The sequence below is a fragment of the Rhinopithecus roxellana genome, chromosome 7, assembly GCF_007565055.1.
Source record: "Rhinopithecus roxellana isolate Shanxi Qingling chromosome 7, ASM756505v1, whole genome shotgun sequence".
Classification (NCBI taxonomy): domain Eukaryota; kingdom Metazoa; phylum Chordata; class Mammalia; order Primates; family Cercopithecidae; genus Rhinopithecus; species Rhinopithecus roxellana.
Genome location: NC_044555.1, coordinates 110527938 through 110543110, shown reverse-complemented (window position 1 = coordinate 110543110; position 15173 = coordinate 110527938). Strand labels below are relative to the sequence as shown.

Genomic DNA, 15173 nt, shown 5'->3' with positions numbered 1-15173 from the left:
AAACAACTTGCCACTCAGACAGCTCACTCAGGAAGAGCTGTGTGTTGGTGGTTTTGTTTTGTTTTTCTGTATAGACTTATAATTGAAAACAAAATTCTATAATGCTGTAGTAGAGCATTTCTATGCTTTCAGTCAAGCCTCAGTTTATTAACATAATATAAAATCAGAGTAACCTTTACAACATAATAAAACCAAAAGTATGGCTGTAAAGTAGTAAGACTAGTGGTTGTTGTCTGTTTTGTTGTTGTTGTTATCTTAAGTGAATCCATCACCCACGGAATCCATAAACTTATTTGAAGGATGCTGACATTGGTCAAAACATTTCAGGACTCCTCACTGGGAACTGTGTTCAGGGCTAGCTTCCAAGCTCCAAAGAAAATCAGCCTCATTACTCTATAGTCACAACTACATAATATGATCATAAATTTGGTAAGGGGAAACTGAATAATTTAAGACATAGATTTAATCTTTTTGTTATATGTGAATATCAACTTTCACATTGTAAAATTGTCACTGAATTTTAATATAAGAATCAAGCTGTTGACTAAAGTAAAAATTTTATTCAATTAAAACCAAACCATTAAATTACCATGTTTACAGATTTTAAGTACACAACTTATTTTTATCTAAGAATAAGTGCTTTCATTGGAAGATAATGAACAACAGGCATTTAATAACATTTTAATTTTATGTGTTTAAATATTCATAGCTATGTTCATAAACCCACATGCCTGATCTAGTGATTATGCTTATGAAATGCAGTATTTCTTACATGCCACAAATCTCCATCTACTTTCTGAAAACTATTAAATTTGCAATGCAGTACAAACCACTATATGTTTTTAGTAAAATATTCTATAATAGTAAAAATAGGAAACTACCCCAACGCAACAAAACAATAACTACCTGCAAGGGGAAAAGAAGGCATCGTTTGTTCAGGGACTACTCCGTGACAGGCTCTTTATGGACATTTTCTTGTTTAGTCCATAGAACAACCCTAAGAGGTATTATCACAGTGCAGCTGGCTCATGAACAACTCTGTAGCTTACCTTTCGTAGGGCTTTTTCAGCAATCCCATTATTATACTCCACTGCCTGCCTGAAAGAACACAGTTCTTGTTCTTAAAAACAAAACAAAACACAAAAATTTTACCAACATTGTTATGGGGCATAGAAAATGTCAGGTGTTAGGAAGCTGAGAGTCAAAGAATCATAGGCTTCCTTGTCCTGGCCTTTTCTATTATTCTTGATGTAAATGAACAATTGGAATCACAGGGAGATGAGCATGTTTCCTACTACTAAAAAATTATACTATCATCAGTCTACTTACCAAAAATTTCAATGAAACTGGATCTAAAGAATAATAGTAATATACTCTATCAGGCTGCAATTTTATAATACTTCATCATCGCATAATCATGCCAAATAAATAGAATGATAGTCATTCACAGATTACACTAGATTATAGATGTTAAATTTAAAATGAGAAATCAAGTATCTAGAGTTCCAATAATTTTTCTGTAGTGCCTTCATCTTCTCTAACATTACAGATAATTAATGACAACTTGTGTTTTAATAACACCTATATTCCATGATTCTCTAAGTGTTCTAATCAATGGTTGTGCCAAATTGTCTGCCCCAAAAACCACTTCAGGGCTTCTGAATAATATACATGTAATATTGCAATGTCTCCTCCCTGGATGCCACAGAGGCACTCTTTTCATCTTTCAGGTTATCTTCAGCTGTATCTTTCCCTCTCTTTCTCACCCAAATATTGGTGTTCAAATGCTCTTTTTTTTCCCTCCAAACTCCTGCATCCTTTCATTCCTCCTAATCACCCCAATCAATCCTTGACTCTGAATTCTTCCCCTGGTCTTCCCAGCACCTGGCCTTGAACCCCTCTGGGAAAACACTGTGAGTTCAAAACAGTTGTTTGTGGTTTGTTCGGCAGGTTCCTCCCCACCCCCATTTATTGCCTAGTGAAAGCCCAGCTATATCGTGAAAAATGTGAATTGAACATAAATTGTCCCAAGTCAACAGATTAATCAAAGTTATTTAGGGGCTACTGTCATTTTAATAAAACAATAATCACAAAAATAATTTAAATGGTTTTATTTAAGTCAAACAAAAATTGAAGGGATCCTGGGTATTCCTTTCTGAACACAAACATGAAATTAACAAAACAATAATTCATGTTTCTAGTTTTAAACACTTTAGTTCTACATATAGAATGCTGATATTTGAAAAAGATTTTCAACAAGGTCAACACAATGTATGAGATAATGCATACTGGGTTATGAATTAGGCCAGACTTCACCTCCATCTTCCCATTTATAAATCCTAAATTGGGGGGAGTTTTTTTGCTTTTTCATTTCACAAATGATTGCTCAACACAGGATGAAATACACCAAAAGAAGAAAATAGTCTTTTTATACCTAGGGAAGAAGCTACTACTCTTAAAATGATCACTTCAAGGTAACAGACATCCAAATTGATGTGGTTTTCTTTGAAACCTCATCAGTAAATCATTTCTTGCACAGTAGGTTCGGCATTAACCCTGCATTTAGGATAGGTAGTGTTATGGAGGGCTGGCTGCTGCATACCAACGTCAGTATCAAGTTCTTCGTCAGGAATTAGAGACTGTCCCGGATACCAAGCAGGACAACACTGGCAAAAAAACAAAAAGTGAACTGCAGATAGGTCAAAACAGGCCACATTTCCTCTTAGAAAAAATGTCATAAAACGTTACATGGATATGTTGTTTTAAACTCTGGTTTATAATAAAACACGATGGAATGTTTTATTTTTAACACCTCAAATTCAAATGGTGTTGACGCAGGTTGTATTTTAATAAAACATATGACACAAGACACACACCCTATTAGAGATCAAACATAAATTTGCCATCTGGTGAAAGCTATTGTTATAGTTACTATAAAGCTTACATTTCTCTCCATTCATCAGATTTGTAAATAGGTTGAACTGTCATCAGATTAAAAATATACAAAACTGCTTGGTTTGTTAAATGTTAATGAAAGAGATTTTCTTCAGTTTCAACAGATTTTTTGAAACGAGTTTCTCTAATATTCAAAGGATTTATGTTCCTCTGTTAAGTTACCATTAGTCCAAGTACTCTGAACACTCCCCGCTTCAAATGCTTCCAGCAAAGTTAGTGTTTTCCAAGCTGTAAATTTCAATGGTTATGATAGAACCAAACCTCGGTAAAAAAGAGCAGTGCCCTTTGGAGTCGTCATCCAAACAAATATAAGAGCTCTATCAATTTATCACTTGCCCGGTTTTGCAGAAATTCCATTCACATAACTCCTATGAAAATCAACCAGTTTTACCATATCAAATGACCCAAAGAACACCGCAGGTATCCAGGGGAAACAGTCCACCAATGCATCTTAGCTCGACTTTAAAGTCAATTTAAGAGACAATCTGGGCTCTGTAGCTCTTAAAGGGACAAACCCCGTCTAACCATTGGCTAAAGCTTTCTTAAGTTAATGAACTTTTTATTTTCCACACTTTTGGTACCAAGAGATTTAACCAAAAAAAAGCTCAAACCTCAGGGTTCACACTACAGTATGGAAAAACAGAGTATACAGCAAGCACCATTTACTTCCTTTGATCTCTCAAAGATGTCAATACAATTCCAGTGAGGGGGTGGGGAAAGGGGGAGTGAGTGAACCGGGGAAGGAAACTTCACCCACAGGAAAAAAAAAAAAAAAAAAAAAAAAATATCGGCTTGGTGGCAATTTCAAAACAAGTTTCCAAACTACTGAAGAGGCTCCGGCCCCCTCTGACTTGCAGGAATCACACATAAGAAAAGGACAGAAAATACTACAGGGCATGCTTATTTTAATTGCCCATGGGTTTCCAATGCAAAGCACGACAACTTAAATGCATATTCCAAATTCTTGCTCCAAAGCCGTCTTCTTTGTGCACTGAAAAGGAGGAAAGACAACCCCATCAATTGTTCTCTGCAGATAAAGGCACTGTTTTGCAGATTTCCCCCCAGATCTGGGCCAGCCTTGCTAATGACCTGCCCACCCACCTGGGGCCCTTCCCAAGGTGGCCCACGGGAACTGCCCCACACCTTCAGGAGCCCAAATGCGTGACACTGGACAACCCCAAGAGGGCTGACTTTTCCGTTTGGCCGTTGGTCTCCACGAAGACGCAACCTGGAAGAGTTCGAACCGTTTAATTTTCCTAGAGGAGCTGAGGTTCAATTACTACACTTTTTAAAATCTTACATTTTCTTTTCCCTCACAAAAGACACATCTGAAAGTGAATCTGCAGCATTTTTCTACGGAGAAAACACGAGCTCGAGATCCCAGAGCTACCAGGGGTTCTTTCAACGCCAGCATTAAGGCAGTTAAGCAAAAGCTGAATTAAAAGTTTTCGGAATTCTGGCCGTTTTTTCCCTTAACATAAGACCACCAACTGTTAGGGCAGACACCAAAGCTACAGTGCCAATTTTCATAGGCTCACGTTTAAATGAGATATACAGAAAACGGAGCCTGGGCAACGTGTAGGGGTCGAACTAGCAATGGCACACTTGTCTGTTGAAGAGCCGGGGCATTTTCTTGGAAAATGGTGCCTACGTGTTCATAGGCTTCGCCACTGTCCTGAAAGAGAACATACTGTCCACTCTTGGGGCATTTTTAGGGACTCAAAGGTTCTGTGGAATCCCAACCGGGGCCTGATAACTCGAAATGGCATCCCCTAAACGTGGGAGCTCCGGGAGGGGGCGTTTCAAGTCGGGCCAGGTGGGTGGGGAGGCCTCTGGCGGGTTTTTTGTCCAAGTCCCATGGGAACCCCAAACCCAAAAAGCACACGCCAACTTCCCAGGAGAATGCCCAGGAAGAACTTCTTCGCTTCCGTTTTTTCTTTTTTTAACAATTTTGTGCTCAACCGCCACTACCTACATTCCTCCGCGAGGCGCCCAGAGCTGAGGAATAACAACGGAGTTTAAACTACATAACAGTTCGGCAGCCTGTAGTCTACGCTTTGCTGCGCTCCGCGGGGGTTCGCATCCGGCCGCCATGTTCACGACTCGAAAGCCGCCCCAAAACCAGCCCCCCTTCCCACATCCCTCTCCTCTCCTCCCCTCCCTCCAGCTCAACCGAGGCCGCGGCACTGCAAAGCCGCTTTCAACTCTAACCCCCCACCCCCTCGCAGCAAAATCCGACTCGACGGCTGCGAGATGTGCGCCTGCGCGCGGCGCGGGGAGGGCGCGGGAGTGGGGGTGGGTGTGGGCGGCCTACTGGGCCCCCGGTCGCGGCTTGAAAAGGCCGGAGCCACGGGGAAGCGGGGGAGGGGTAGGGGTCCCGGCCGGAGCCTCCTCTTTCCTCTCAGCGGGTCCCCGCTCCGGCCCTGGCCCGGCTCTCACACGTGCGCGCTAAAAACCCACTTCAAAGTCTGTTCCCGGCACGGGGGCGGCCCCTTTTGCGCCGGCCCCTGCGCACCAGCGCGGGCCGACAACCAGTCCCCGGGCCTCGCAGTCCCCTCTGTCCCAGGCGCTGCGAAGAGGCCGGAGGGGCCGAGCGAGAGAGGACGTTCGCTGATGACCCCCGGGAGCCGCAAGCGGCCTTCGGGTGGACGAATACCTCCCTGCCCCCAACCCCCACCGCTTTAGAAAATTGAATTGAACACAAAGTTTGCGGCCAGTGCTACGCAGTGGCCTTCGGAGCTCACCATTGTTTGGGCTCGTATTGACCCCAGGTCCGGATTAGGCAGAGGCTGATTCCTGCTTTACAGCCCCGCCGGCCTAATGAGGCCGGGAGGCGATGGGGCGCGAAGCGTCCTCAGAGCCTGGGCGACCGCCGGCTTACGGCCGCCAAGGGCCCTGTAGGTGGAGGTCAAAGGGTCAGCGGGCAGAGACCGCGAGAGAATTGACCCTAGGAAATGAGGTCCCTTCCCCCCGCCCGAGCCTCGACAGAGACTTGCAAGAACTTGGTGTGTGGACAGGGACCCTGGGAGCCCCAGCGAGGGGCCGGAGGACAGCTGAGCTGGAGCCCCGACTTCCGAAACGCCTGGCCTCGCCGCCTCTGCCCCGGCCCGGGCCAAGGATCCACTGGAGGCTTGGGACTCGAGGGACAGAAACCTGAGAGGAAACCAGTCTAGGTGCCAGGAAAATCTCTTCAGGCGATGGGCACGCTGCTGGCGATTCTTCCACAAACTTACATGTTAAGAGGCCCTTCGACTTTGCTCCTCTGTTTTAGGGAGCTTTTTTGAAGGGGGAGAGAGAGCCAGGGCGAAGAGGCAGAGACATCAGGCTGGGAGAAGGGAGAAGGGGGAGGAGCGAGGAAGTCCTGAACACTCCAGCTTTTCCTGGGAGGCTTTGTGAGCGGAGGTCTCTGCTCACTCATGTCCAACTTTAGTAATTTAGATCGACCGGCCTGCTTAGTGTGGACCCTGTCCTTATCTGTAACCTTCCGAAGCTGGATGAAGGCCAAACTTCTGTCTGGCATGGAAATAGCCACCTCCCTTTTGCCTAACAGTGGGAATCTTCTTATGCAAAATCACTCATTTTGAAAAAGGGACTTTCAACAAAGATCTTACAAGGTGCAAGAGGGAAAGTAACAAGTTGATTTACACTAAGAGTCTGGCCCATGCCTCGGGCTTGAGCATTTATGAGTTTTTTTTTTTGGGGGGGGGGTACTTACTGTCAAGGTTGTTTATTGAATATTCAAGAATGTAAATGTGCACTCCCAGAGCCAGATTATAGAGGGGAAATCTGTGAAAAGTTTTCTATCAAAATAAGGAGTTTTGTTTACCGCAAATGACAAGGGTGGAGGACATGATTTTGAGAAATATGATGCTACACCCAAATTAGATGTAATGATCTACACAGGCAAAACTTTATATTCTCCTAATATGGTTATCATAATTGTTTTTCATTTAATTGATATCGTCCCCTTTTAGGACACTCAGAGTACTTTCCTGTAAAATTTTATGGTGGAATAATTTCAAGTAACTAAGAAAAGATCAAACTGCTCTTTCTCTCTTAAGGAGATATTTAATACATTTAATTGAAAGGGAGGCAAGTTTTTGGTGGAATCTTGTACCCAACACAGGGCTCTACTTCCATTTAAAGTTAGGTTAGATTGAGGGTGGGGGAGGGAACTCATGGAGAAAGTGGTAAATTATGGAAGTTCATTGTACAGTTCAGAAGAAAAATATACTATTTAGACTTCACAATGGAACACACTTAGAGCCAGTCTTATGAATATATACTTTCTGAGAACTTGCTGAGCATTTAAAATGGTCTCTGGTTTGAGGTGAAGGAAAAAACCTGAAATAGGAATCTGGTCCAACACCCTCAATGTCAAGGTCAAGATCGGAATGTCTGGGTTGGGAATGATAGACTGACCAGGTTACCTGCTCGTCACATGTGGAGTCATCCCAATCTCCGTTCATGGCATTCAGGCTTGGATATTGGTGGAAGAAAATGCAAAAGACCCCATTATTCTCCACTAACAAAAAATAGCCTCCAAAGCAATTTGCAATTAGAAACTGTCAATAATTGTCTGTTGACAAAGATCAGTAGATAACTTAAAATAGATTGCTTCAACTGCGTGAATTCACAGAATCAAAGTTTCTTTTAATCATCAGAAGTTCTATAAACATTTCAATTTCAGATTGATTTATTTGAACATGAAAAAAAATCAGGCACCAAATACAAAAATGTTATAACATAAATAAGATGTGCCAAGACTTTATTTCTTCAAAAAGAACAATAAACAAAATTCTAGAATTGAAAATGATCATATATAATACCAAATTGACTGCCACCAAAAACCTAGAGCATTGCCCCTTAAAGGAGGTACTTAAGCCTATTCAATACATTTCTAAATACTTTACAATTCCTTATCTCCACCTTTCTGTTATTCATGCAGAGATTGGGCTCAATAACAAACAGCACCCTAATAAAAAAGGTCTTAATACTCTACCCACTCCAGCCCCCCAAAATAGCAATCAATTTCTTTTCCATATAACCATTGTAAAAGAACCGTTTGTCCAAAGGAGTTGCTTCACTGAAGATTAAATGGATTGTTAACATTTCATCACAAAGCAAACAACCGTTTTTCATTGTTATTGATTTTAATGGAAACAATGCTCTTAACATCTTTGCCTACAAATCATGAACTTTAAAAATACATATTTTGCAATTTTTTTCCATAGCATCATTTCAGAACTGCTGCAGTTATTACACCGCTATATAAATGTTATGGATAATTGCGATAATTATGAACTATATACAGCAAACAAATCAGCCTTTGCCTTCCAAAATTGTAGATGGACTATGGTTCTTTTAAGAAGCACTTTAACCATAAGTAAGCAATGCTCAACTGGCCTTACTAATCACCACTGTTTCAGACATAAGCTATCTTTTGAAAATATATAGATAGCTACTAGATAGATTGATAGGCAGATTAGATAAGTCATAGATACAAACATATATAGGTATATGGGTGATCTCTAGATAGAAAACACAGACATGCATCCTGCCACAATTTTCATTTTTATGTAAGGTAATAAAGAACTAAGGGACATAAAATTCATTAGGTTACCTTATGTTTATATATGTAGGGCAGGGATGATTAAATCCAGCTTCTCAGTCTTTGAAGTACAAGATTGAGATGTCATGGCCACTAACTGAATTGATCAGTAATATTTGATTTGCATGCCGAAAATCCAGGACAAACACATTTAAACTCGCAGTTAAACAACCATCTGAGATAGAGATAAAGAAAGGAGAGTCTTCCCAGATGGAAACTGACACTGTAAGGAATTTATACTGTAATAGAAAAATAATTTAACAATTAAAAAAGGGATCTGAGTGAGTTATAAATACCAACAAACAAGATTTAATTTGCTCACATCTTCTCTTTGTAGAAGAAGGCTGTTACAAAACAAGAGAAAGGAGTCAGTGGTTCCAAAATTGTAAATTGTGTTCTTCTTTCAAAACAATAAAATTTTAATGCTAAAGCAGTTATAATCAAAAGCTGTACAGAACTTGTTAGAAAACATTTATCCATAAATATTGTTCAGTTCCCGGCACTTGTAGCAATAATTAAATTACAAACGATAAATATGGCATCAATGGATATGTATTTACAAAAAAAAAGTTATTACAAAAGGCAACTGTATACTAAACGTCACAATCTGTGTAGAGTAACATCACATCCTCAGCCTGAAAAAAATACTGAACAACAGTTTCGACCCTATTAGACAAAAATACATTCACAAGTGTAATGCTTTGAGGAAAAGTTCAAGACATAACAGGACTTTGGCATGGTTTAAGACTGTGAGAGTTTAAACAATCACCACTAAGGCGAAAAAGAATTTCCATCAGTTTAACATCACCACCACCAACAAGCCTTCTATAACTTCCTCTCGAGAAACAGGACAAGTGTTAAAATGAATTGCAGGAGTTTAAGAATGGGGTGTGCAGACAGCAAGAGGAAGGGGAAGAAAAAGCAGTGTAAAGATTTTGTAAAAAATGCTTCAAATGCCAAAACATATTTTCTAATCCTGAGAAAAGGGCATGGCTACTTTTGGATCTTGCCCAAAACCTTCCTGGACAATTGCAGTTAACAAGATGTAGCCCTATATATGGCCTCTTGCCTTAAAACTCCATTTCCATCTGATTGGTCTCAGTTTTCTTTTAAAAATGCATTTGGTCCATTCTATAGTTAACAGGGTTTGTGTTTGTCCTCAGACGTACCATTCGTTAAAATTAGGAGGAAGTCCAGGGTTGTGGCTGGTGCTAGTTTGAACTGCAGAAGGGGTTTTAGTGGTATCTTTACTGTTTGCAGAAGCTATAGCGGGTGGAGTGGAAGATTCATAGCCTGAACTGGCAGCAGGGGAGGAATCTGACCCTTGAGATTCATGAACCTAAAATTAACATGTATATATTATAATGAATATAATTCCAACTGGCAATGTGCAAGCAAAAACAAGAGCAGAATTCGAGCACTGTAACAACAAGACCGCCCAGTGACCCACTTAAAAGAAAAATGCTGCTTAAAAAAAAAAAGAAAATCCATATTACCGATGTCTAGAAAACCCGGAGATGTTCGCTAAAAACCAGTTTTGTTCCGAAGACTGGTATTATGGAAAAGGAATAAAGCACTCCGTTTTGGTCATGCCACTTCAAAAATGCTTTCTCCACGGATGGAGTGGGGTAAGCAGTTACACTGTGAGGTCCTATAAAATACTAAATCCGGGCCCAGGTTTCATCAAGCCCGTTTCGGCTTGGGAAAGCAGGTACAGAGAAGGTGGCACAGGGGCCCTGAGCGCTGCGAAGTCGCAGACAAATGTGTGGGAATCAGATCGCGCTCCTCGGCCCTATTGTTTTATCCGAAGCCAAAGAGCGAATGAACCACCCACCCCCGGGTTCGGCGCGGCTACTCTCGGTTCCCACCGCGGGCAGAGTCGGGAAGAGGCGGCCACGGCAGTCCCGCAAGCCTAGGCGAGCTCGGCTAGAGCTTCCCAGTAAACAACCGATTGTTCCCTCCGCTTCCTCCCCCTCCCAACTTTGCTCACTCCCGCCCCCACCCTGCCCGGTCCCCAAAATGGGTTCAAGGTGTCACTGCTGGAGCAAATCGGATTTAACGTGGAGGACAGAGGGTGGGCAGCGCGGGCGCTTCCGTTCCGCGGCCCGGCGTCGGGCCGAGTGTTTACAAACCGCCGACCGCTAATAAAGAGGTAATTACCTTCATGTGTTTGCGCAGGGAGCTCGGGTGCGTGTAGGACTTGTCGCACACTTTGCAGATATAGGGCTTGTCCGAGGTATGCACATGCATGTGCTTCTTACGGTCGCTGCTGTTGGCAAAGCGTCTGTCACAGCCTTCAAATTCACATTTGAAAGGTTTCTCACCTGCAAAAGGCAAAAACCCAAAGGGGGTAAAATACTGTCAGCGCCGGAGTTTCCCAGAGGCAAGCAGCAGGAGACTGAGCTCCCGGCGGTCTTCCCGGAGAGGGAGCGCCGACTGGGGGCTGCTGTTGAGAATCTATTTTCCCTGGAGAGAAATGAAGAGCGTAGGTTGAGCCCGCTAGGTTTGGGAGTGGTGGTCGGGGCGGGGGTGGGGCAGGGCCGGCCCAGAACCTCACCACGTCTTTGTTCTTGCAAGGAGGGAAAAGCCCCTGGCTCCTCCGAAGTTTCCCCTAAGTTGTGTTTCCACCCCACCCGACCCAGGGATCCCAATGCGCGGCCACGTTCCGCCACCACCTCGGCGATGTAACCGAGCCCGGCGGGACAATGGGCCCCGGACAGGACAATCCCGTTCAGCCTCTTTGTACCTTTTAATTTGCCTCTTTCAAATGCAGCGGTTTGGCTAAGCCCGGTATTAAAAAGCCTGGGTAGTCGTACTTAATGTTTGGGGGAGGAATATATATATATATAAAAATATATATATATATAAATCCAGGGGGCTCCAGACAGTTTTACAAGATGTTATGAACAACCCACGAAACTGCTTTAGCTTTCCTCCCGGAGGACTGAATTGAACCTGGAACTCCAAATAAAAATAGTTTGACAAAAGTATCAGTCATTTAATTAGGAGATGTGCCAATCAAGTGTAAAAAGGAGCGGAAGTAACCGAAAGTTAGTTTTCATTAGCATTTCTATGGTTGCCTTCCACGAATGTGTGCCGAGAGCTAAGTCGCTTGTAAGCAATATGCTCTCAACACATTCGGAGTCCCTTCACCGTAACCCAGAAAGGGAGACAAAAAGAGGCGGCGCCAGTTTGTTCCTGGGCGCGAGAAGGTCCCAATTAGTTCCTGAGACCGCTGAGCAGTCTGCCCGGGAAGTTAGAACTCGGCAAAGGCGCCACGGGACAGGGAGGGCTAGGGGTGGAGGGTCACTGACAGCGCTTCTTTTTCGAGCGGCCGTTGCGGGGCGTCGCCCCTTTCCCTGGCCGCCACCTCTCTCCCTCGCGCTGTTAAGTCCGCTGCGTGACGGGGTATAGCCAGTGGAACCCACGCCCGCCTGCTTTTTCCCTTACCTGTGTGGGTTCTCTTGTGGATCTTGAGGTTTTCAGAACGGGCAAAGATCTTCCCGCAGCCCGGGAAGGGGCATGGGAAGGGCTTCTCGCCCGTGTGCACTCGGATGTGGTTGACCAGTTTGTACTTCGCCTTGAAAGACTTGCCCTCCCGGGGGCACTCTTCCCAGTAGCAGACGTGGTTGTTCTGCTCCGGGCCCCCCACATGCTCCATGGTGACATGTGTCACCAGCTCATGCATGGTGCTGAAGGTCCGGTCGCAGCTTTTCTTGGGCCGGCTCAGCTGAGCCTCGTCGATCCACTTGCACGACAGCTCCTGCTTGATGGGCTGCCGCATATAACGGAAGAAGGCGCCGGGCCCGTGGTGGGCCGCCACGTTCACGCCCATGTTCATGTTCATGGGGCTGTAGTTAGGAAACTGCGCTCCGGCCGTGTAGGGGTCCGTGCGCGGGCTGGCCACTGGGCGGTATGGGTCAGCACGGCCGAACAGCTCCCCACGCAGCCCCAGGTGGACCTGGTTGTTGTCCACGTGCCCTGTGGGCGACGGGTGCCCAGCGCCCTGCTCATGCAGCCCGGGAAAGAGCAAGTAGCCAGGGGGCTCGGGGATGCCAGGTGGAGCATGCAGGCTGCTAGCCGAGCCGGCGAAGAGCCCGTGCTGCCCGCCACCCGAGGCCGCCTCACTGAGCCCGGAGCTGCGCTGGCGGAACAGAAAGTCGCGCGTTGAGTTGAAGGCAGCAGAGGCAGCGCCGCCGTAGCTGGGCACCTGGCTGGCGTGGTGATGATGGTGGTGGTGGTGGTGATGGTGGCCCAGGGCGTTGGCGTAGCCCGAACCCTGCGGCGTGAAAGCCGAGCTCTGGCCTGAAGATAGATCGTGCGCCGCGGCAGGGCTCAGCTTGAAGGCAGCGGCGGCGGCTGCGGCGGCGGCGTGGGTTGTGTCCCCAAAGGGATTCAGCCCCATGCCTGCCGGCTCACGGTTGGGCATCTCGTGGTGGCGCGGCGCGCCGAAGCTGCCCACTCCCAGCCCAGGGAACTGCGGGCCTCCGTCCAGGAGCATCGTCATGGGTGGGACGTTCTGGGCACAGGCGATCCGGCCGAAGTGAGAGAGGGTATCGGCGAAGGAGGAGATCTCCGAAGTGCCGTAGTCGGAAAGGGGTGGCGGCGGTTGGACACTGCCGGGAGACCCCCAAGGCGCTACCAGGGGCTGCAACTTTCCGTCACTGCGAGAGTCTCCTGCAGAGGGGTAGGAGGGAGGAGGGGAAGAAAGAGCAGGGAGGGGGTGTTGGGGGGGGAGGAGGGAGGAGAAGGGAGGAGAAAAGACTCTGGGACTAGATCTGGTTTAACAAACTAACAGGCGCGCACAAAGAAAAATAAGCAAAATAGTAAGTGGAGGGCGGAGTTTGCCAATCCTGTCCCGGGCACCCCTCCTCTCCCCGAGTGCACAGAACCGCAGGGCCAGGAGGCTCCCTGGGTATCGGCCTCTGGGCTGGGCTGCGCCTAGTGGCGGAACCGGCTAGCGGCCGGCCGGCGGGCAGCGGGCAGTAGGCAGGCTCGGTACTCGCCGCTTGCCGCTCGCCGCGCAAGTCCCAACCTCTTCGCCTCCAGAGTAATGTCCTTGGACTGATAAAGTCAATCACTCACTCCTCGCACATAAACCGAGCGGGAGGCCGCGCGGCGCGCGCCAATGGGGAGCCAGCTGGCCCGCGGTCACCTGACCCCCGGCCGGACCGCCCATTGGCCGCCGCGAGGCTGATTGGCAGCGCGGAGCGGAGAACATGGCAGCCGTGGCCGAGCGACCCCCGCTGATTGGGCAGCCGCCGGGTGCCTGGCAGGTGAGGCGGCGGCTGACGGGCGGCCGCAAGTGGGCTCCACCGGGCTTGAGCGGCTGCGGGGAACTGGGGCCGGCTCCAGCCGGCAAACGGCGGGACGCCGCCGGGCCTCTCGCGGGCCTCCCCCCACCTCTCGCGCTCGTTACCCGCTTTGGCCAAAGAAACTCTTTGCCCCGCGAGGATCGGTCCCACTGTTGTGCCGTCGGAGGAGACGCGGTGCCCAACGTCCAGTCCCGCTTGGGTCCCCGCTGCCTCACCACCTTGAGAACATGTCCCCTCTGTAGCTTCAGGGCGCAGATCCTGGGGAAAACCCAGCATTTTCGCTCTCCCGGCCCAGCCGCTGCGTCCACCCCCAATCACTGCGAGTTCTAATGGCCTCGAGACCCCGGACCCAGGCCCAGATAGTTCGCCGTTTCTGCCCTCAACCTGTCGACAACTGTCCGAGACCCAAAGGAGAAGAAATTACAATTAGAGCTGATCTCCCGTACTTCCGTCTGCGCCAAGCGTTGACCCTTTAGTTTGTGAGCAGCGGCTGTACTTTCCGCTGCCCACTTCCCGAATTACACACCGGGCACGGCACAGCAAACATATACAACGCAGTAAACACAAGCACACAGCAAGAAACAAGCACACAACACCGTAAACACAAGCGCACCACAGGAAACAAACACAACACATGAAATACACAACACAAGAAAGTAAACACATACAACACAGTAACTACGCACGACACAGTAAACACAGGCACACAACTAAACACAATAGAGCAAATACACATAACAGCAAGCATACCCACAAATACAAAACATGCCAAGAGCACTTTTAGCCTGTGTACACAAAACATGCACACAACGCACTAAACACGGTGGTTTCCAAATCGCTAGGCTAATCAGCTTTGAATTCTCAACATTTTCAAATGCAAAAGTCGTGTTGGGGGGTGCTGATGCTGAATGGGGACTGTGACATGGAATTCTCTTTCCTCTGAACAGCCAAGGCTTTACTCTCTTCTACTCCTACCCGGAGAAGGTAAAGCATGTAGTGACCTCAGGGACTGCTTACCCCTTAAGGATTTACTTCCAGGGGTGTGTGTGAAAGTCCTCCCGCCTTCTGTCTGGTGCGAGGTCTTTCTAGACATAATGACCAGGTTCAGGCAAGGCTATAAATTCACTCATTTTTCCTGCAAGGCATTTGCAAAGAATGCAGGAGAGTGAGAGAGGAAAGAAAAGGCAGAGAGAAAGATGGCTGTGATTGTCACATCCCTAGCCGGGCCAAGCCCCAAAGTCTGCGCCTAGAGGCAGCCTCACAGCCTGGCCGCCATCTCTCTGTAGGAAACA

General features: G+C 46.7%; 1 protein-coding gene across 2 annotated transcripts; it reads right to left on the bottom strand.

The window, feature by feature from the left end:
- Window positions 1-2096: 2096 nt before the first annotated feature.
- ZIC3 (Zic family member 3) lies at window positions 2097-13635 on the bottom strand. 2 transcript variants are annotated; one of them, XM_030934237.1, is made up of 3 exons: window positions 12017-13635; window positions 10727-10890; window positions 2097-2666 (listed from the first exon to the last, which is right to left on the bottom strand). In XM_030934237.1, exons 1-3 carry the CDS (start codon window positions 13071-13073, stop codon window positions 2517-2519), a joined length of 1371 nt encoding a protein of 456 aa, XP_030790097.1. In that variant the 5' UTR covers window positions 13074-13635; the 3' UTR covers window positions 2097-2516. The 2 variants fall into 2 exon arrangements, with proteins under 2 accessions (XP_030790097.1, XP_010358363.1); XM_010360061.2 differs by lacking the exon at window positions 2097-2666 and adding an exon at window positions 7695-9905.
- Window positions 13636-15173: the final 1538 nt, after the last annotated feature.